The sequence below is a fragment of the Myxine glutinosa genome, chromosome 10, assembly GCF_964187855.1.
Source record: "Myxine glutinosa chromosome 10, kmMyxGlut1.1, whole genome shotgun sequence".
Taxonomy (NCBI): Eukaryota; Metazoa; Chordata; class Myxini; order Myxiniformes; family Myxinidae; genus Myxine; species Myxine glutinosa.
In genome coordinates, this window is record NC_136270.1 from 55,543,954 (window position 1) to 55,566,627 (window position 22,674).

General features: G+C 46.3%; 2 protein-coding genes across 4 annotated transcripts; one reads left to right on the forward strand and one right to left on the reverse strand.

Moving 5' to 3' along the window:
* The first annotated feature begins 597 nt into the window (after nucleotides 1-597).
* Nucleotides 598-8,753, forward strand: C10H5orf63 (chromosome 10 C5orf63 homolog). Its single transcript, XM_068127740.2, has 4 exons — nucleotides 598-767; nucleotides 4,007-4,127; nucleotides 7,944-8,000; nucleotides 8,136-8,753. The coding sequence occupies exons 2-4, from the start codon at nucleotides 4,017-4,019 to the stop codon at nucleotides 8,346-8,348; spliced, it is 381 nt and encodes a 126-aa protein (XP_067983841.2). The 5' UTR covers nucleotides 598-767; nucleotides 4,007-4,016; the 3' UTR covers nucleotides 8,349-8,753.
* Nucleotides 8,465-22,308, reverse strand: JTB (jumping translocation breakpoint). 3 transcript variants are annotated; one of them, XM_068127739.2, is made up of 5 exons: nucleotides 21,560-22,308; nucleotides 17,694-17,755; nucleotides 15,998-16,089; nucleotides 13,458-13,537; nucleotides 8,465-9,293 (listed from the first exon to the last, which is right to left on the reverse strand). In XM_068127739.2, the coding sequence occupies exons 1-5, from the start codon at nucleotides 21,643-21,645 to the stop codon at nucleotides 9,137-9,139; spliced, it is 477 nt and encodes a 158-aa protein (XP_067983840.2). In that variant the 5' UTR covers nucleotides 21,646-22,308; the 3' UTR covers nucleotides 8,465-9,136. The 3 variants fall into 3 exon arrangements, with proteins under 3 accessions (XP_067983840.2, XP_067983839.2, XP_078641800.1); XM_068127738.2 differs by having other exon boundaries at nucleotides 22,044-22,243; XM_078785674.1 differs by having other exon boundaries at nucleotides 21,504-22,139.
* Between the last annotated feature and the right edge of the window lie 366 nt (nucleotides 22,309-22,674).

A 22,674-nucleotide genomic window follows, 5' to 3' on the forward strand; every position in this document is an offset into this window, starting at 1 on the left:
TTTAGTGTTAATGGCCAATTATTCAATTAGCGCCAACGTATTTTGGCTGTTTGCAATTTAATCGCAAGGAAAAGTAGAAAGAGAAGAGGGAAAAAAAGAAAAGCCTTGCATTAACGCATTAACGCTTGCATTGCATTAACGGTTCGGCACACGTGATAGCTCGCTGCTCTCTGATTGGTTGAAGCGTTTTTTGGACATAGCTCGGTAGGTACTTGTCCAATTAATTTCAAACCTTGAAAAGGCACATCCTCGGGTCCCCAGCAATATACCTGGCAAGTTTCAAGTATATCGGACCCGTGGTTGTCGAGAAACAGCGGTCACAGACACACAGACAGACACACAGAGATTACTGGCATTATAGATAGATGCCCCCAACGTAGATGAGAGGCGACTGCCCCGACTCTGAGAGGCGACTCTAAATTTTTGACACAGATGGAGAAATCCATTTAATGTTTTGGATTTCCAAAAGGCTCCTTCATTCCCCACAAGCAGGTGTGTGCACGTCGCGTGGCGCATGTAGAGTCTCGCAGCTCGGAAAACGCCATAAAAACACGGAGTTATAAATAGAATCTGGAGAGCCAATGAAGCCTCTCTTTTGAAGCAGCCGGAAGTAATGAGACGGCCATCTTGGAGGGCCGATTGTCAGCTGCTTCGAACTTTTTGACACAGACAGCTCTGCATAAGTCTCACGCTGAAAATATGCCTCAATGTGCTCCATTTGGTTGCACAAATGCCACAGGGAAGAGCTGCAGTGTATAATTTCATGGGTAAGTGGAATAATGTTGTGCACAACAGATTATTGCACAACAGATTATTGCACAACAGATTATTGTACCAGAGAAACACTGGAAAGGTTAGCAGGTGTTCGTCTTTTTGTCACTGGGGAAGTTAGTGATTGTTTTGAAACGAACTTTTCCTGCCGTGTCCTCCGTCTGACACGTATTTTACGATTATTTATGTATTATAATTGATAAATCAGATTACTAAAACAGCGTCTTATTTACAAGTCGTCAGGGGAAAAGGTTAGGGATACTCTTAACTAAGTTAGGTGAGGGGTTGGGCAATAAAGTAAAGTTTGCCCTTGGTACATGGGGGGGGGGGGGGCGGGGGGGGTCACGAAACTTTTACGCTGACCTACTTCCAATTCCCCGCCCACCCACTACATAATTTATGAGCACCCCCTCCTCGTTTTGGCAGCACTGAAATCGGAGAACTTAGCGCAGTGAAATGTTGCTGTTCCGTACATTGTAGAGTGATATATACATGGCCATCTGTGATCGCTTGGAGCATGAACTCTCCTCTCTACAGTTACTTATCATCGTCAGACACATTTGGGAAAACCGCGAGATTCCTCTATTGTCGTATGCAGCAACATTAAAACAAAATATTAGGTGTTTGTGGGGGGCCCCAAATTGTGGGGGCCCTGTACGAACGTACCATTCGTATCATTGTTAATCCGGCACCGGCTTTGGCTAATTGGCAGTCACAGTATTTGTGTACCTACATATGTGTACTCACTCACCCCTCACCACCGACACGGCTCACTCACCCCTCACCACCGACACGGCTCACTCACCCCTCACCACCGACACGGCTCACTCACCCCTCACCACCGACACGGCTCACTCACCCCTCACCACCGACACGGCTCACTCACCCCTCACCACCGACACGGCTCTCACCCTTCACCACCGACACGGCTCTCACCCCTCACCACCGACACGGCTCACTCACCCCTCACCACCGACACGGCTCACTCACCCCTCACCACCGACACGGCTCACTCACCCCTCACCACCGACACGGCTCGCACCCCTCACCACCGACACGGCTCACTCACCCCTCACCACCGACACGGCTCACTCACCCCTCACCACCGACACGGCTCACTCACCCCTCACCACCGACACGGCTCTCACCCCTCACCACCGACACGGCTCTCACCCCTCACCACCGACACGGCTCTCACCCCTCACCACCGACACGGCTCGCACCCCTCACCACCGACACGGCTCACTCACCCCTCACCACCGACACGGCTCACTCACCCCTCACCACCGACACGGCTCACTCACCCCTCACCACCGACACGGCTCACTCACCCCTCACCACCGACACGGCTCACTCACCCCTCACCACCGACACGGCTCTCACCCCTCACCACCGACACGGCTCACTCACCCCTCACCACCGACACGGCTCACTCACCCCTCACCACCGACACGGCTCGCACCCCTCACCACCGACACGGCTCACTCACCCCTCACCACCGACACGGCTCACTCACCCCTCACCACCGACACGGTTCACTCACCCCTCACCACCGACACGGCTCACTCACCCCTCACCACCGACACGGCTCACTCACCCCTCACCACCGACACGGCTCTCACCCTTCACCACCGACACGGCTCTCACCCCTCACCACCGACACGGCTCACTCACCCCTCACCACCGACACGGCTCACTCACCCCTCACCACCGACACGGCTCACTCACCCCTCACCACCGACACGGCTCGCACCCCTCACCACCGACACGGCTCACTCACCCCTCACCACCGACACGGCTCACTCACCCCTCACCACCGACACGGCTCACTCACCCCTCACCACCGACACGGCTCGCACCCCTCACCACCGACACGGCTCACTCACCCCTCACCACCGACACGGCTCACTCACCCCTCACCACCGACACGGCTCTCACCCCTCACCACCGACACGGCTCTCACCCCTCACCACCGACACGGCTCTCACCCCTCACCACCGACACGGCTCTCACCCCTCACCACCGACACGGCTCACTCACCCCTCACCACCGACACGGCTCTCACCCCTCACCACCGACACGGCTCACTCACCCCTCACCACCGACACGGCTCTCACCCCTCACCACCGACACGGCTCACTCACCCCTCACCACCGACACGGCTCACTCACCCCTCACCACCGACACGGCTCACTCACCCCTCACCACCGACACGGCTCTCTCACCCCTCACCACCGACACGGCTCTCACCCCTCACCACCGACACGGGTCACTCCTCTCTCACCACCGACACGGCTCACACCTCACACATTATTACATACATTATTACTTACATTGTTACGTACAAATGTAAATTGTACTTCTGCTGCCGAGTCTATTACTAGTAGTAAGTAGTATTAGTCACCGATGCTTTTGAGGCCAGCACCGTCGCCTGCCTTTTGTATAATAATAAAATCAAACATTTAAACAGCCGTGGACGTGCACCTTGACCCCACGGCCAAGGCACACCGTCTATCAAGGCTGTCCCATTAGCATACACATGCACTTCGACCCCAAGGCTGAAGCACATGGTCATTCAAAACACATGCATCCTGACCCCCAAGGGCCAGAATGCATGGTCATAGTCATACAATTGGACCCCTCCTCCATAGGAGTGAGTCCACCGTCCACCAGTGGATTCTACACCCTTAAGATGAAGCCACCAGTGGTTTTAACACACCGAGTCACCGATGGGCGCAATGGTTCGTTGACAAAACATTCGGCCCGCCAATATGGCCGCCGCTCGGCTTCACGGCTGCTAATGCTGCGCCGCATCTCATTGGCTCTCCGTGCATAAAAAACTTTTAAGAAGAAGAAGAAGTGTATGATGTCCATGTCAGTATTGTTCGCGATAGTTTATTTAAAACTTCTTGTCTATAGATAAATAACCGATTTATTACATTTGAAAACTATTTTAATATACATAATACAGTACTTGGAAAGAATGGAAGTAATTAATGCGCGAAGAGGTTTTTGTGACTGCCCGATGTATTCAGAAACGTTCTTTTATTTTTAACATTGTCTGATTTACGAAAGGAAATGAATGTCATATTTTAATCTCAAACTGATATCCCGTCCCGCCGTTTTGCCACGGAATAAGCTAATGCTATGTTTACATGAACTGTACCTGTACCGTAAAAACAGGTGAAACGAAATGGGAAGCCAATGGATATATTGTGTGAGTTGTTTGTTGCAGAACTCACTGAATGATGGCGGCACTCACATGGAATACTGGACGTGGCCTGGTGGTTTTAGGCCAAGGCTTGAGCACAATCCAGCATGCTGGGCACCTACCTGTACTCACCTTGTTCACAAAGGTGTGTTTGTGTGCCTGTATTTGGGTGCAGATGGTAAAACGTCTCGAAGTCGTGTTTATAACATTTTTACCTCCACCAACAAAGGTAGGTGTAGGTTGTTTTCACCCCTGTCTGTTTGTGAACAAGATGTCTCAAAAACTTGTGGACGGATCTGGACGAAACCTGGTGGACAGGTTGTGTGTGTGACAAGGACAATCGATTTGATTTTGGTGAAGATCTGAATATGGATCCGGATATGAGAATTATTTAATTTTTTAAGCGATTCTTCACCATTGCATTGGAAGATAGGGCCAAAAACGATACCTTGCAGGATATCTCAAAAAGTTATAGATGGATTTGGACGAAACTTGTTGGACCGGTTGTGTGTGGCATGCGTTACGTGCTCCTCCCCAACCCCCTGGTCACGGTGTACCTCCGAGCCCTGAGAGGAGTCACGGCAGAAAAATGTGTTATTCTGTATGCCAAAGATCACTGGTGAAGCCACACCAGTTGTTACCAACAAACAAATATTGTATTAAGATCACACAAGAATAACAGTACAACAATAATAGTAATCAAAAGTACAATCAATATATATCCTATGATGGTACCATCAGTTTCATAACATATAACTCACTGTGCTCCAAGTGAGTGAAACAATAACATTCCCAATGTCTCTTTCCCTGCTTCAAACCAAAGTTGATTCCGGTTTCAAGCCGGTCGATCCCGGCTTCAAGCCAAATTCGATCCGCTCCAGCGATCGTCAGAACGATGTCTAATCGAGACCAGAATCCCGTTCGGATGACGGTCACAGCCACACGGCCAAAGCTGCACCAAGGGGCCTGGAAAGTCCAAAAGCGCCCTCCAGGCGACTGGGAAATCACACCCTCCTCGGGTATGGACGTTTCACGGCTCACAGTCGGCGAACATCAGATTTACCTTCAAAATCCATGTTACACACACACACCAGATAAACGTCTGAATGCGGTGAAAACGGCTGAAGCGAAGCAAAGAAACCTTGCGCGACGTGCAAAGCGCGCGAGTCAAAATGGCCGACGGCCCGTACTCGAGACGTAACGGCAGTCCAACGATTCTCTTCGGAATCGACCGCAAAACCTGACATGCAGGTCGATCTGTCACAGCGATAACTCTGTCGCAGGAATCCTTTTCCCGGGAAACCCAAAAGTTCACTCGTGACTCTTGCTCGCCAACGTTCGCTCCAGACCGCAAAGCAACTATGCTTCTTGTCCGACTCCACTCGCTCCGCCTTCTTTTCCCTCTCTTCCTCGTCGTCGTCCGGTTCCCGATCCGGTTTCCGGTTTCTTTTAACACTAACTTTTTCACCTTTCGAAAACAGTTCATACACAATAAACCTTTTGAAAACAATAATAGTACATGGAATCAAAAATGTTTACAGTGGATGAAAACCACCACAATGGAAGTGACGAATCCGTAACACATGGAAGAATAGATTCAATTTTGGTGAAGATCCGGATGCAGCGAGTATAATTTTAAAAGTGATTCTTCACCATTGAGTGATATGGCCAAAAACGAGGGGTAGATCAGGGTATGAAAGACTGGACCCTATGGTGATTCCTGTGATTCATTTTGATTAAATGTGATTCTGTATTGTGATTTTCTGGTCTACTCTGAGATACAAAACGTAAACTGTTCACCAGGGGGAGGTATGCTCTCTACTGAGTGCCGTTCTAGTCCATGTTACAATTAACTGAAGGAATGCATCTTGGAATAAACACCAAAACCATTGCATGACTATTTTACCCCCAAACTTTGGGAATTCACATCAGTTGTTGTTGGTTCAATATGTAGCCTGTGGCTGCTGGTTGCATCATTTACTGGGACCACGGGCAGGTCAGACAGGTAGACGTCATTGCACATTACGTGAATTACAAGGATGTTCATAGACAATGGGCAACAACATGTGGAATAGTACTTATATATGGTACAAAAGTATATGCAACCACAATTGTTCATGTACAATGTAGATATGTAGTTACATATGGTACAAAAAATGGAGCCCGACGGTATGGTACAGAGGACACTTGTCTTTCAGTTTACCAGTCTGGGTTTGATTGACACCCTGACTTCAGATGGTCATGTCGTTTCACAGACAGAGCGTTGCTCCAGGTTGATACTGTTGCATGGAAGTGTGGAGGGGGGGGGGGGGGGGGGGGTCCATAGCTAGACTGGTAAGTGCAGTCTGGAGTCCTGGTCCGTGTGTTTCGAGTAGGTTAGATTGCCATGTAACAGGGACCTTTCAGTCGTTTATTAGACGTAATGATGAGTACGCAGCGTATGTAATTTATAGACAGATTAGACTAATTTTGTGGACGTAAACACCAAAAGTTGTAGGCAGGGCTAGTTGATGAGAGCTTCCTATGAGGCACACATGCCAGGTGTGAGAAAGGCCATCACAATCTGTCTGGCCAGTGTGTGTCAGCCATGGCAGCATAATATGCTGTGGACCTGTAAGTGCCGTCATGCATGTATGTTTATTCCACGAGAAGGCCACAGGAAACTCCACCTGGGAGGAAGAATGAGAACTAGAGGGTGATGAGGAAGAAAAGAAGAGGCCTCGTGTGTTCAGAGAGAGATCAGGAAGCCTTGTGTGGAAGGAGCACAAGCAAGATCATGGAGGAGTTTTGAAGGAGACTTTAATTGTGGCTTTGTCCCTTGGGATTGGCCAAAGCTGGGATCACCCAACTGTTTATGGAGGGCCTGGAGGAAGAGGACTTAGGGGTCCACGAGGCTTGGTTGAGGAGGCCGTTAGTCGCTGGCCTTCCTCGTGACTGAATTTCATCATGCTCCGTTTGGCTTTCGACATCTTGGGAGCTCCTCGCCACTGGTTCTCGTCTCGCACATGGTTTCCAAAGCTGCGTCCATGCGCATCAGAGTAAAGGGAAGTCTCACCTGCATTATAAGCGTGTTGTGCGAGTGTGACCTGTGGTGCCTGTTTGGTTAAGTTTGGGTTCATTTCTCAACAATGTATACAAGTATTCCCATTTACCTGTGGGTCATTTGACTTGCTTAGTTAGTTCTGTTTTTGTTTACAGCATTTTGTTTACCCTCTTCCCTGCTTTCCTTATAAACTAAATCCTCTAAAAGGTAAGAACACGTTTTTGAGGTATCCGTATTCCGTGTGCCGTTTCCGTCGATTTAAGCCCAATTGAATGATCCTTGGGGAACGGTGAAGTTATAATCTGTTGAACGCAGTGCATTCAAACATAGTTTGAGCCATTTTCCGAGACTAAAGGTCTTGGCGCTGAAGTTTGTCTTAACAGGTGCTTCAGCTGTGACAATATATTATGTCACAAGGTTGAGCAATACATAAGGAACCATTTGGCCCATCAAGCCTCTGCTACATCAGCACCACCTTATTTGGATCTGGATTTATTAATTGAAAATTCATGGGGAGTGGTGGAGAGGGGATAAGAACAGTTTAAATAGGAGAGTTATTTCAAATTCTTGCCCAAACCTTCAGTCGAACGTCAGGCCTGACCATCGGGCTTGCGAAAGACTTGGGCCAAAACCTTCCGCAGCCACCCCCCATAAATGGAGGACGATAAGTGGGGTAGTGGTGGTAGTAGTAATAGTGGTAGTCATGTTTTGTTTACCCTTTGGGTCTCTTCAGCTTGAAGCACCAACTTACAATTTCATACATCTCGGTGAAGGTAATACTAATTTTAGGCCTCATTGGCGAGATTTCAATATCTCGGGTGAATATTGGTTCAAAAGTATTTGACTGGTTGAAGATTTTCCCATTATTTATGCAAAACCAATATTGAGTTGTCAATTTTGTTTGATTTTTCTTTGTAGAAAATGTGTCCCCTTTGTGATGAGGCAAAGGAAGAATTGAAACCTTACAAGAAACGGGTGGGTACTTAGGGTGGCGGGTCGTGTGTTTGGGAGAGGGGGTACACATGTGGAATGACATTTAACTTCAATGTAACACAACAATCATCATGTGGTGGTTTTAACCTGCAGTCCCCGTGTGTCCCCGTGCCGCAGCTTATCCTTGAGGAGGTTTACATTGACAGAGTGGAGAATTCATCTTGGTACGGCAAGTACAAGAACGACATTCCTGTGTTCCACCTCAATGGGCAATTTCTGATGAAACACCACATCGACAAAAGACTTCTCGAGAAAAGCCTGGAAAAGCTGGAAAACCCACCGGAGGGAAACTCAAACCACTCGTCAATCAGACAAGGGCCCACCTCATGAAAGCCTTGCGGTCCGTCCCCAATGTCCGGGATCATAAGAGACGTTCAAACCAAAACCGCCGTGCTGTACAGACGCCTTACATCACCAATGCTGGGAAACTATCGGCAACTGGAACAGAAATTCATTTTCCTTTAATAAACCATTTCCAGGCAAAGACGACGTATTTAAACAAAGAAAAGCAAACGTTTCTTGGTGACCTAATGCACTCGTAAAGGTTCACCTGATAGTTAAAAACACACCACGTGACATCACGTGTTTCTATTGTGAGATGCTCGTACATACAGCTGTGTACTTCGACCAGTTATTGCCTGAGACTTCAGCCTCGTTCCAAGTTCCACAACCGTACAAGCTCGAATGGATATTTACAAATAACAGGATAAAATTGAAAGGCCTTCATTGGACCCAGCGACCCAAGTCGAGGTCACTTCATGGTCGGTGATGCAAATTAACCTGAACATTTCAAACTGCATTTGTTGTTGTTGTTTTAGCAAGTCTGCATTCATTCAGCAAATTGTACTAGGAGACGTCACAAAATACCTCGCACACGTGGTGGTACAGATACAAGTCGGAAAGTAAAAAAAAAAAAAAAAAATCAAAGAGGGAAGAAGGTAAAAATGTCAGGTGAAGAAATGGTGAATGAAAAACCTGGAATTGCTACTTTGGGGTTGAGTGAGTGCAGGAGGACTTCGTCATGCTCATCAAAAGCAACTTGTGAAGAAAAAGTGTAGCCTTGCTAAAATCATTTCAGATCAACAGCAAAATAAGTTGGCCTGCTACACGTGTATGGATCACAGACTTTCAAATTGCCGTCTTACTTTGTCCGCGGCCATGCGGTCCAGCTGCCTTTGCCGGAGCATCACGAGTAATGTAAAGAAGAGTCCCGTGGACAGCATGGCGGCCTCAAAATACCAGAACGTTCTTTCTTCCACAACACGAGAGCGGCAACTAAGGAACGGTTACAGGAAAGGGGATGCAGAGAATGTGGAAACACAAAGATTAATGAATACAGACTCAATTAGGGTAAAGTGGTATCACTGATAAATGTCCAATCTCACCCACAAACTCGGCTTGGCCTACCTCAACCCTGGATTCAGCCCCCCTTGCCCCCCCCTCCCCCTCTGTCAATTTTGTAATGACAATTTATTTTCTTCTCCACCAGCCGAGAAGACCGATGGTTCAGTGCTGTCTCTCCTTTGGTTTGAAGCTCTGCTTTTCTCCTCCGACAGCACTACCTGCATCTTCAAAGACTGTAATCGGTCCCATATTCTTAAAGGGGGCGGGGGAGGGCAAGAGAGGAGGTTTGCCCCAAGTCATTCACGAGCCAGCCGGCCACACCTGACCAAGGTGATTTGGTCAGGAATTTGTGATCCGTTGAGGGTGCTGGTGATAACTCACCGACTCTTCATGAGAGACATTGTGGGATATTTAATGTCCACCGACCTATGCAAGCATATGGGACACCCAGCTTATCATCCATCTGAGGGACGGTGTACTTTGTGATTCAATCAATGTCCTCTCTGCGTAGCATTGATCAAACGATTTATAATCGGGTCGAGAGTGCTTGGAAAATTCTCGATCACTTCACGGATATCGCATATCGGCAAACGGTACCTGTCGTGTGAACATAGGTCTAAAATGGAAGCAAACGGTACCTGTGGTGTGAACATAGGTCTAAAATGGAAGCAAACGGTACCTGTGGTGTGAACATAGGTCTAAAATGGAAGCAAACGGTACCTGTGGTGTGAACATAGGTCTAAAATGGAAGCAAACGGTACCTGTGGTGTGAACATACATGTAGGTCTAAAATGGAAGCAAACGGTACCTGTGGTGTGAACATAGGTCTAAAATGGAAGCAAACGGTACCTGTGGTGTGAACATAGGTCTAAAATGGAAGCAAAATGTTTTACTCCTGAATATTTTTTAAATACAAAACTGAATTGTTAACTTTAGAATAACTGTTAGGGTATGGAAGGAATGTCAAAACGTCACCAGATCTGCATACATAATAAATAGATAGCCACTAATTAATTTATACTGTGTGCACAAACCAAACATTAAACACGATATATGATACAATAACCATGATCGATCACTTCAATCCAGATTACTCAGAGTAACATACATGTGGAAACCATAGCTCAGATCCAGAGATTGTACACATTCACACATTGTCTTTTCTATCATGATCAATGGCTGGAGGGATGGATGAGTGGCTGGAGGGATGGATGAGTGGCTGGAGGGATGGATGAGTGGAAGGAGGGATGGATGAGTGGAAGGAGGGATGGATGAGTGGAAGGAGGGATGGATGAGTGGCAGGAGGGATGGATGAGTGGAAGGAGGGATGGATGAGTGGAAGGAGGGATGGATGAGTGGAAGGAGGGATGGATGAGTGGAAGGAGGGATGGATGAGTGGCAGGAGGGATGGATGAGTGGAAGGAGGGATGGATGAGTGGAAGGAGGGATGGATGAGTTGCAGGAGGGATGGATGAGTGGCAGGAGGGATGGATGAGTGGCAGGAGGGATGGATGAGTGGCTGGAGGGATGGATGAGTGGAAGGAGGGATGGATGAGTGGCAGGAGGGATGGATGAGTGGCAGAAGGGATGGATGAGTGGAAGGAGGGATGGATGAGTGGCAGGAGGGATGGATGAGTGGCAGGAGGGATGGATGAGTGGCAGGAGGGATGGATGAGTGGAAGGAGGGATGGATGAGTGGCAGGAGGGATGGATGAGTGGCAGGAGGGATGGAAGAAAGGGTGAATGAGTGGAAGGAGGGATAGATCATCTTGAAGGAGGGTTGGATGCATCTCCACGGAATTATTTTCTCGAATGCTGAATCAAAAGCAAGACGACGTGGATCAATGCGCTGGATCTCCTCCAACAATTTTCCGTGGCGATTCGATTCCAGGCACGTGCGTAATTTCAATTGGATATTGGAAACATGGGCGGAGTGTCACAGGCTAATCAGCTGTTTATATGTATACAACGAAATGGATGTTAATCTCCTTTCAATCAATCATGTCGAGTCTCCTCCGGCTATGATGGTGGTGCCATCCTATTACCTTTCTATGGCTGGTACACACGGGTAAGTGTGTGGTATGGGCGGGGGGCGTGGTCGCCACTACTCTCCGTCCCTCTGCTGGCCGTTGGGGGAATTCACCCTCTTCCGCCCGTGCTGTTGGAGTCGACTGGACTCTCATCCACCGGATGTGTGGAGCCATCTGCCATTTAAACCACATGGCTGCGATTTAAACCTTTCGTAAATCGACATTTAAACGTGTAATTAACTGTGCGTGTACAACAATGTTTTTGTGAGCGTTTAAGGGTTAGGCGTGTGTTAACAAGACGCTCGGTCGCTAAACGCCTTTCGAAAATCAGTCCGAATTATTTCGAGGTGAGGGAGAGGAAGGTGGCAGCTGCCATATTAATTTTATTCTCCAATCAATTTATAGTAAAGCAATTAATCAAAGTCACTAGTGTTGTTATCAATTCCGACTAAGGTGGCCATCTCAAATTGTGCCTCCAAATGAAGAAGAACTGCGAGTGCTTTGTTGAGCAGTTGTGTTAAAAACAAAAATGAGAGTGCTCGATTCACAAGGACTTATTCTCGTCGACGAAACTTGGAAAACGATGATCCCCGAAATCATGACGGTGTCAATCCTGCAGTTTCCTCAATCGTATCAAATGGAACGTTTCTTCAAATAATACGTTTGATGTTCCACAGTCTATGGGGCGTTAGTGCTGCCCAAGCAGTTTATCGGCGAGGATTATACCGGGTGGTTTGCCATTGCCGTCCCAATGTTATTTCTCCATGTTTTTTCGTTTTAAATGCTCAGCGTCAATTCAAACAAGGAAGCAGCACACACCATGTTTAAAAATCTTTGATATGACTCGGACGGGATTTGAACCATCGATCTCTCAGACTCGGAGAGGTCACGCAAACAATTATGATACAACTATATAAACCTCTGTAGAGCAATCGGGAAATAAAGATAATTTGTGTCCTTTATGTAAAGCCTGGTGTTGGCTTAGTGGTTGGGGTGCTGGCTTGGGATCCTGGGTTCGAATCTTAGCGGTTAGGGTGCCGGCTTGGGATCCTGGGTTCGAATCTTAGCGGTTAGGGTGCCGGCTTGGGATCCTGGGTTCGAATCTTAGCGGTTAGGGTGCCGGCTTGGGATCCTGGGTTCGAATCTTAGCGGTTAGGGTGCCGGCTTGGGATCCTGGGTTCGAATCTTAGCGGTTAGGGTGCCGGCTTGGGATCCTGGGTTCGAATCTTAGCGGTTAGGGTGCCGGCTTGGGATCCTGGGTTCGAATCTTAGCGGTTAGGGTGCCGGCTTGGGATCCTGGGTTCGAATCTTAGCGGTTAGGGTGCTGGCTTGGGATCCTGGGTTCGAATCTTAGCGGTTAGGGTGCCGCTTGGGATCCTGGGTTCGAATCTTAGCGGTTAGGGTGCCGGCTTGGGATCCTGGGTTCGAATCTTAGCGGTTAGGGTGCCGGCTTGGGATCCTGGGTTCGAATCTTAGCGGTTAGGGTGCCGGCTTGGGATCCTGGGTTCGAATCTTAGCGGTTAGGGTGCCGGCTTGGGATCCTGGGTTCGAATCTTAGCGGTTAGGGTGCTGGCTTGGGATCCTGGGTTCGAATCTTAGCGGTTGGGGTGCCGGCTTGGGATCCCGGGTTCGAATCCCGATCGATCGCTGAATTAACGCCAGGTGGGTTGACTCAGCCTGTCATCCTTCCGAGGTCGGCAAATTGAGTACCAGTTCCCTGGTAATTCCCTGTGTGTCGCAAGAGGCGACCAACAGGGTTGGTGGCAGGAAGGGCATCCGGCCATAAAACATTGCTTCAAAAAGGGGACCACGGTGCCCGAAAAAGGCCAACCCTGCTCTGGGGGGAAAATGGCCTCTAAAGGTGGTTCTTTTTTTTTTTTAATGTAAACTTAAAAGTGTTTAAAACCACAATTTCCTCCAGAACACATTTTACTCAAAGGGTTAAACCCATCATATATAGTATTTTAACGTCTTATACCAAAATACATCACATGATCATTTGCAGCGACATTTGTGTGGACACATTTAAATTCCTGCTGATGGAACGTGGAACACAATGAATTACCTGCGGTAATCTTCTTTTTCAGAATGTGAACACAAAAGTTTCTCCACAAATCCTGTGGCTTTGCATTCTTGCAAAGTTTTCTGTGGAAAAGCAGGAAAGAAAGTTTAGTGTTGAATCCTCTTTTTCTTACTTGTTTCCCTGTACATGGGATGAGGCCTAATGGTACCTGGCCACCGCTACCCCACCTTTTGTACAATACTTCTGAACTGCTTTCTATCGCTAGCCATCCTCTCTCCATTCTCCCATAACACCCCATCTTACATCCCTCCTTACCCAATCTTCCCATCTCAGCAGAGGTTAACCTCTTTTCCTCCTACCTTGCTCCCTCGACCCGTCCGCTTTCTTTGCCATTCTCTCCTCAATTCACACCAGGTGCCCAGCCCACCTCAACCGGTTCTTTACCAAATCTCTCTGCCAAGTTCATCCATACTTCTATCCACTCTCTTCACTCCCGCTATCCTCCTGACTAAGGTATTTTTGCAGACCTGCGGCCTCTGTTGTTACCTCCGCCACCAAATGTGGATGGAGGTTATGTTTTCACCCCCATCTGTCTGTCTTTTTGTCTGTCTATCTCTTTGTGAACAAGATATCTCAAAGTTGTGGACGGATTCGGACGAAATTTGGCAGAGATGTAGCGTATGTGACAAGGACGAAATGATTCGATTTTGGTGAAGATCCCGATTCGGATCCGGCTACTAGATTTTTCTAAGTGATTCTTCACCATTGAGTGATATGGCCAAACCAGGTGGAGGAATGCTCTCTACCGAGTGCCGTTCTCGTTGCTTCTCTGTCAGTGCCACCATCTCCAAATTGCAAAGATCGGCCGGCATTACACAGGACTCCAGAACTTTCCCTTTCAATTTCCTTGATATTTTCCTGTATGCCACGAGTCCCTCCACTTTCCTCCATGCACATGCACCCACCTGTAGCTTCCTCCACACCTGTGCCCCGTTCCACCTAGATACTCAAATCTGCTTCCCTGCCAGATGTTTTTACCCTTTAAACTGATGTTAAATTCCTTTTTCTGACGTCCCACCCACATGACCTCAGTCTTCTCCAGACTCATCCTCAATCCATGTCTGTCAAGCACATTTTACCACTTTTCCAAAACCCACATTTCCTGCCACTCTGTGCCACAATAAATACATACGCTGCATGTATTATCTTTCTCAGATTGCTTACCTTGCTGACCCGTCCTGCTCACCAGGTCCATCCCAATCCCCATAACAAGCAGCACTGGGCTGAATGAACTTCCCCGTCTCAAACCGATGTTCACACTGAACTCTCATGACGACCCATGGCCAACCAAAGCTCTTCCCTTTGTTTCCTCACACAGACATTCCTCAAACTTAACTTCTGCTTCCAGCACTTCCATCCAACGCATCTCGTGACTTCCATCCAACTTCCATCCAACTCGTGATGCACGAGTGTTAAAACGAAAAACATATTTTGAAAAGCTTGGAGATAAATATCAAATGGCATTTCAGAAAAAAGATATGTTAAACAAGCATTCTGAGTATTGTCCCCAACCGGCAGTCTGTGGTCCGGAAAACTGTTGGGGAAATTACCGAGGGTTATTCACCCACAGGTTCCGAATCGTTCCCAATCGCTAATTACCTCAGGACGGGCTCACCTGTGATTCGCACTCGGGACTTCGATTTATACATCTTGCAGACAGGTCAGCAGAAGCACGAGAAAATAAGTCGTTGATAAAGAACTTTTCGAGTCGCTAAATATCAGTAATTTATTTTATTTTCCGGTTCACGATCAATGATCGATGTGTATATATGTATATGTTGCTCGGCTTGGCTCCGCCCCTCCCAAAAGCGCGCGCTGTGTCGCGCTGTTGACGTTCGCAGACGTCGGAAATGTCGGAAATGGTATCTCAAGCTATGACTATGAACCGGTGCGGCTTGAGGAGAACTCTAGAATAAACAAAGTGCCATAACTTTGTCAAAAATGATCGAAACGTCGTGAAGTTCGAACGTGATCTGTAACTTATCATGAGGAAACCATGTGCCAAGTTTGAAATCATTAGCATTAGGAGTTTAGAAAAAAAAGTCCGGAAAACTGTTCTTTGCGTGACGGACTGACGGACGGCGTGCAAACCTATAGTCTCCTCCGGTGTACACCGGTAGGGGACTAATAAATAGGAGGAAACTGACTAATATTACAACTACAACCCCAAGTAGTCCTACATTGTGGGGTCGGTTGGGATGTTCGCCTGAAGGCGATTTGGACAAGAATTTGTAATTTGTTCAGAGTGCTGGAGAGAACTCGCCTACTCTTCATGAAAGACACTCAAATTTAGAACCTCCAACAACCAGTGCTGGTAGGCGGGTCCTCCCGCTTGATGTCCACCTGTTGGATGGTACACACATCGAGGAGTCATCCTGCATGCGAAACACCAGGATGACAGTTTATAGCTCGGCCAATATTCCAACCCAGGATAGACGGCTCAGAAATGAATGTGTGTACATCTCAGACATCCTACCAGCACTTAAATAAAGACGCTGAGATACAGTTATTCAATACGTTACCTTTTGGAGGTCTGAGCACGGGCTACAAGTTTGCACAGTTTGGTATTCCTCCATCTTCCAGCAAGGCTGTTTTGATGATAATGAGCCTGCAGCTGGAATAAAGAATTGAAATGAATGCACACAAAGAGGGGTCACACAAAGTGATGCATTAATCAGAACATTCAGTGTTGCGGGTCACATGGGACGAGGCGAGGCCGTGCAAAACGAGATATTTGGTTAAAGTTTTGCTGTTTCAGAGTTCAGCTCTTGGGACTGATAGGTTCAGAGAATCTGAGCTCGACTGTCAGAAACTCTTCCTTGATGTACAAGGAAGTAAATCTGTTGGAAAAGAAATAAATTTGGGTTTGCCTGCTTGCTGTTGCGATCTCGGCAGATAGCGCATGATGCTATGATCCCACCTCGGCAGATAGTCTAACATGCTATGATCCCACCTCGGTAGATAGTCTAACATGCTATGATCCCACCTCGGCAGATAGTCTAACATGCTATGATCCCACCTCGGCAGATAGTCGAACATGCTATGATCCCACCTCGGCAGATAGTCTAACATGCTATGATCCCACCTCGGCAGATAGTCGAACATGCTATGATCCCACCTCGGCAGATAGTCTAACATGCTATGATCCCACCTCGGCAGATAGTCTAACATGCTATGATCCCACCTCGGCAGATAGTCTAACATGCTATGATCCCACCTCGGCAGATAGTCTAACATGCTATGATCTCACCTCGGCACATAGTCTAACATGCTATGACCCCATCTGAGCAGATAGTCTAACATGCTATGATCCCACCTCGGCAGATAGTCTAACATGCTATGATCCCACCTCGGCAGATAGTCTAACATGCTATGATCCCACCTCGGCACATAGTCTAACATGCTATGACCCCATCTGAGCAGATAGTCTAACATGCTATGATCCCACCTTGGCAGATAGTCTAACATGCTTTGATCCCACCTCGGCAGATAGTCTAACATGCTATGATCCCACCTCGGCAGATAGTCTAACATGCTATGATCCCACCTCGGCAGATAGTCTAACATGCTATGATCCCACCTCGGCAGATAGTCTAACATGCTATGACCCCATCTGAGCAGATAGTCTAACATGCTATGACCCCATCTGAGCAGATAGTCTAACATGCTATGATCCCACCTCGGCAGATAGTCTAACATGCTATGATCCCACCTCGGCAGAAAGTCTAACATGCTATGATCCCACCTCGGCAGATAGTCTAACATGCTATGATCCCACCTCGGCAGATAGTCTAACATGCTATGATCCCACCTCGGCACATAGTCTAACATGCTATGATCCCATCTGAGCAGATAGTCTAACATGCTATGACCCCATCTCAACAGATAGCCTATGATGCTATGATCCCATCTCAACAGATCACGTATGATCCCAGGTTCAAATCCCATGTATTATAGTCGATTTGTCAATCTCTTTCGTCTTCTGCCCTTGTTATTTGTATGTGCAATTCCAGTAATGAGTTTTAAAATGTGCTGGAACAGCATTGTGTTCGCTCATCCATGTGACCTTTGATGACTGCATGGTTGTAGGGTGGGAGTCATGGGGGGGGGGGGGAAGGGGTGACCTTTCCTATGGGGGAAGACAGGGGGAGGGGGATGAAGAGCTTATAAAAATCTATTAGACAAATGGTCTTGATGGTGGATCTCCCTCACACGTACCAATATCCAAACGCGTGTTTTTTTCTGTCATAAGCGGAGGTGCAGCATCAGAAATAACATTCCTGCAAACAAAGATCACATGCACCGAGTAATGATAGCAACAAGCACAGAGGTCACAGGTCAAAGAAGTGTTCTGCTATAGGCAGCTTGATTAATGTTATGATGTAAATGATATCTCAAGCTATGACCATGAGCTCAGAACTAGACCATATCTCAAGCTATGACCATGAACTCACAACTAGACCATATCTCAAGCTATGACTATGAACTCACAACTAGACCATATCTCAAGCTATGACCATGAGCTCACAACTAGACCATATCTCAAGCTATGACTATGAACTCATAACTAGACCATATCTCAAGCTATGACTATGAACTCATAACTAGACCATATCTCAAGTTATGACCATGAGCTCAGAACTAGACCATATCTCAAGCTATTACCATGAGCTCAGAACTAGACCATATCTCAAGCTATGACTATGAACTCACAACTAGACCATATCTCAAGCTGTGACCATGAGCTCACAACTAGACCATATCTCTAGCTATGACTATGATTATGAACTCATAACTAGACCATATCTCAAGCTATTACCATGAGCTCAGAACTAGACCATATCTCAAGCTATGACCATGAGCTCACAACTAGACCATATCTCAAGCTGTGACCATGAACTTACAACAAGACCATATCTCAAGCTATGACCATGAGCTCAGAACTAGACCATATCTCAAGCTATGACGATGAACTCACAACTAGACCATATCTCAAGCTATAACCATGAGCTCACAACTAGACCATATCTCAAGCTATGACTATGAACTCACAACTAGACCATATCTTAAGCTATGACAATGAACTCACAACTAGACCATATCTCAAGCTATGACCATGAGCTCACAATTAGACCATATCTCAAGCTGTGACCATGAACTTACAACAAGACCATATCTCAAGCTATGAACATGAGCTCACAACTAGACCATATCTCAAGCTATGACTATGAACTCACAACTAGACCATATCTCAAGCTATGACCATGAGCTCAGAACTAGATCATATCTCAAGCTATGACTATGAACTCACAACTAGACCATATCTCAAGCTGTGACCATGAGCTCACAACTAGACCATATCTCAAGCTATGACTATGATTATGAACTCATAACTAGACCATATCTCAAGCTATTACCATGAGCTCACAACTAGACCATATCTCAAGCTGTGACTATGAACTCATAACTAGACCATATCTCAAGCTATGACTATGAACTCATAACTAGACCATATCTCAAGCTATTACCATGAGCTCACAACTAGACCATATCTCAAGCTGTGACCAGGAGCTCACAACTAGACTATCTCAAGCTATGACTATGAACTCATAATGAGACCATATTTCAAGCTATTACCATGAGCTCATAACTAGACCATATCTCAAGCTATGACCATGAGCTCACAACTAGACCATATCTCAAGCTGTGACCATGAACTTACAACAAGACCATATCTCAAGCTATGACTATGAACTCACAACTAGACCATATCTCAAGCTATGACCATGAGCTCAGAACTAGACCATATCTCAAGCTATGACGATGAACTCACAACTAGACCATATCTCAAGCTATGACTATGAACTCACAACTAGACCATATCTCAAGCTATGACCATGAGCTCACAACTAGACCATATCTCAAGCTATGACTATGAACTCATAACTAGACCATATCTCAAGCTATGACTATGAACTCATAACTAGACCATATCTCAAGCTATGACCATGAGCTCACAACTAGACCATATCTCAAGCTGTGACCATGAACTTACAACAAGACCATATCTCAAGCTATGACCATGAGCTCAGAACTAGACCATATCTCAAGCTATGACGATGAACTCACAACTAGACCATATCTCAAGCTATGACTATGAACTCACAACTAGACCATATCTCAAGCTATGACCATGAGCTCACAACTAGACCATATCTCAAGCTATGACTATGAACTCACAACAAGACCATATCTCAAGCTGTGACTATGAACTCATAACTAGACCATATCTCAAGCTATGACTATGAACTCATAACTAGACCATATCTCAAGCTATTACCATGAGCTCAGAACTAGACCATATCTCAAGCTGTGACCAGGAGCTCACAACTAGACTATCTCAAGCTATGACTATGAACTCATAATGAGACCATATTTCAAGCTATTACCATGAGCTCATAACTAGACCATATCTCAAGCTATTACCATGAGCTCAGAACTAGACCATATCTCAAGCTATGACCATGAGCTCACAACTAGACCATATCTCAAGCTGTGACCATGAACTTACAACAAGACCATATCTCAAGCTATGACCATGAGCTCAGAACTAGACCATATCTCAAGCTATGACGATGAACTCACAACTAGACCATATCTCAAGCTATGACTATGAACTCACAACTAGACCATATCTCAAGCTATGACCATGAGCTCACAACTAGACCATATCTCAAGCTATGACTATGAACTCACAACTAGACCATATCTCAAGCTATGACGATGAACTCACAACTAGACCATATCTCAAGCTATGACTATGAACTCACAACTAGACCATATCTCAAGCTATGACCATGGGCCCATAACTTGACCATATCTCAAGCTATGACCACGAACTCACAACTAGACCATATATCTAGCTATGACCATGAGCTCACAACTAGACCATATCTCAAGCTATGACCACGAACTCACAACTCGACCATATCTCAAGCTATGACCATGAGCTCAGAACTAGACCACATCTCAAGCTATGACCATGAGCCCACAACTAGACCATATCTCAAGCTATGACCATGAACTCACAATAAGACCATATCTCAAGCTATGACCATGAACCCACAACTAGACCATATCTCAAGCTATGACCATGAGCCCACAACTAGACCATATATCAAGCTATGACCATGGGCCCATAACTAGACCACATCTAAAGCTGTGACCATGAACTCACAACAAGACCATATTTCAAGCTGTGACCATGAGCTCAGAACTAGACCATATCTCAAGCTATGACCATAAGCTCAGAACTAGACCATATCTCAAGCTATGACCATAAGCTCAGAACTAGACCATATCTCAAGCTGTGACCATGAGCTCACAACTAGACCATATCTCAAGCTATGACTATGATTATGAACTCATAACTAGACCATATCTCAAGCTATGACCATGAGCCCACAACTAGACCATATATCAAGCTATGACCATGGGCCCATAACTAGACCACATCTAAAGCTGTGACCATGAACTCACAACTAGACCATATCTCAAGCTATGACCATGAGCCCACAACTAGACCATATATCAAGCTATGACCATGAGCCCACAACTAGACCATATCTCAAGCTATGACCATGAGCCCACAACTAGACCATATCTCAAGCTATGACTATGAACTCATAACTAGACCATATCTCAAGCTATGACCATGAGCCCACAACTAGACCATATATCAAGCTGTGGCCATGAGCCCACAACTAGACCATATATCAAGCTATGACCATGGTATAGTATTTAAAGACACATCTCCCTGTTTCGTTGCTTCGCATTGTTTCGGTCATTTGAAACCGGTAAACTCGGTAAACCCCCTCCCCCTCGGTAAACTCCCTCCCCCTCGGTAAACCCCTCCCCCTCGGTAAACCCCCTCCCCCTCGGTAAACCCCTTCCCCCCTTTGCGTACGGAATAAGTAGAAAGCCTGTTATTCCATGTAGTAATCATGTAAGTAAACAAAGACAACGTACATGGAATGGATATTGAATAATGAAGCATGTTTTCGCGTATTTCCCGCATCTCGTACCGTAAGAAAGCGAAGGCTAAGCAGAGGCAGAAGAATGTTCGGAACAAAGCACTGGTTACATCGGAAACGGCACAGGACGGCCTCATGCTGCCTCCGCTCGGTCTCCTCTCCCTGGTGAAAATCCCTATCAATGACGAACAATCGGGCGAGGCCTCCTTTGACCTGGTCGATCCGGACCTACTTTCCGTCCTTCCATTGGTTTTGAGCCAGTGCGACGATAAATTCCTTCAGACGCCGAACCGAGAGGCGACGTGTGTCGGGAACGGGGTACACCTCTTGTCGGTGTCAACACTAGGAAACTGAAAGGCCGTTAAATCTTAGGCTTCGGTTTGGCCTCGTTTCTCCTCAGCACGGAGAATCGATCGGCGGAATGCGAATCTTTCTTTGAACAAAGCACGCACAAACGAACAGACTGACGAGTCACCGGTTAACTTGAATTAAATACACACGTCAACCTTACACCAGTGTGAACATCCCCATTTACCATGAAATTGTAAACGTCATCACCGTGGACCCACGGGCCACGTCCCACGCACTGTGCATTGAAATCGGACTTTTGTCGCCTGCGTTTCTCAGATCTACTAGAACTAATTGACCACTCTTTTCATAATCCATAGATCTACTATAAATCACCGACCACTCTTTTCATAATCCATAGATCTACTATAAATCACCGACCACTCTTTTCATAATCCATAGATCTACTATAATTAAGCGACCACTCTTTTCATAATCCATAGATCTACTATAATTAACCGACCACTCTTTTCATAACCTATAGATCTACTAGAATTAAGCGCCCACTCTTTTCATAATCTATAGATCTACTATAATTCAGCGACCACTCTTTTCATAATCCATAGATCTACTAGAATCCATCAACCACACTCATATTCCATAGATCTACTAAAATTCAGCGACCACACATCTCATATTTCATAGATCTCCAAGAATTCACAACCACACTCATATTCCATAGATCTACTAGAATCCATCAACCACACTCATATTCCATAGATCTACTAAAATTCAGCGACCACACATCTCATATTCCATAGATCTCCAAGAATTCACAACCACACTTCTCATATTCCATAGATCTACAATAATTCATT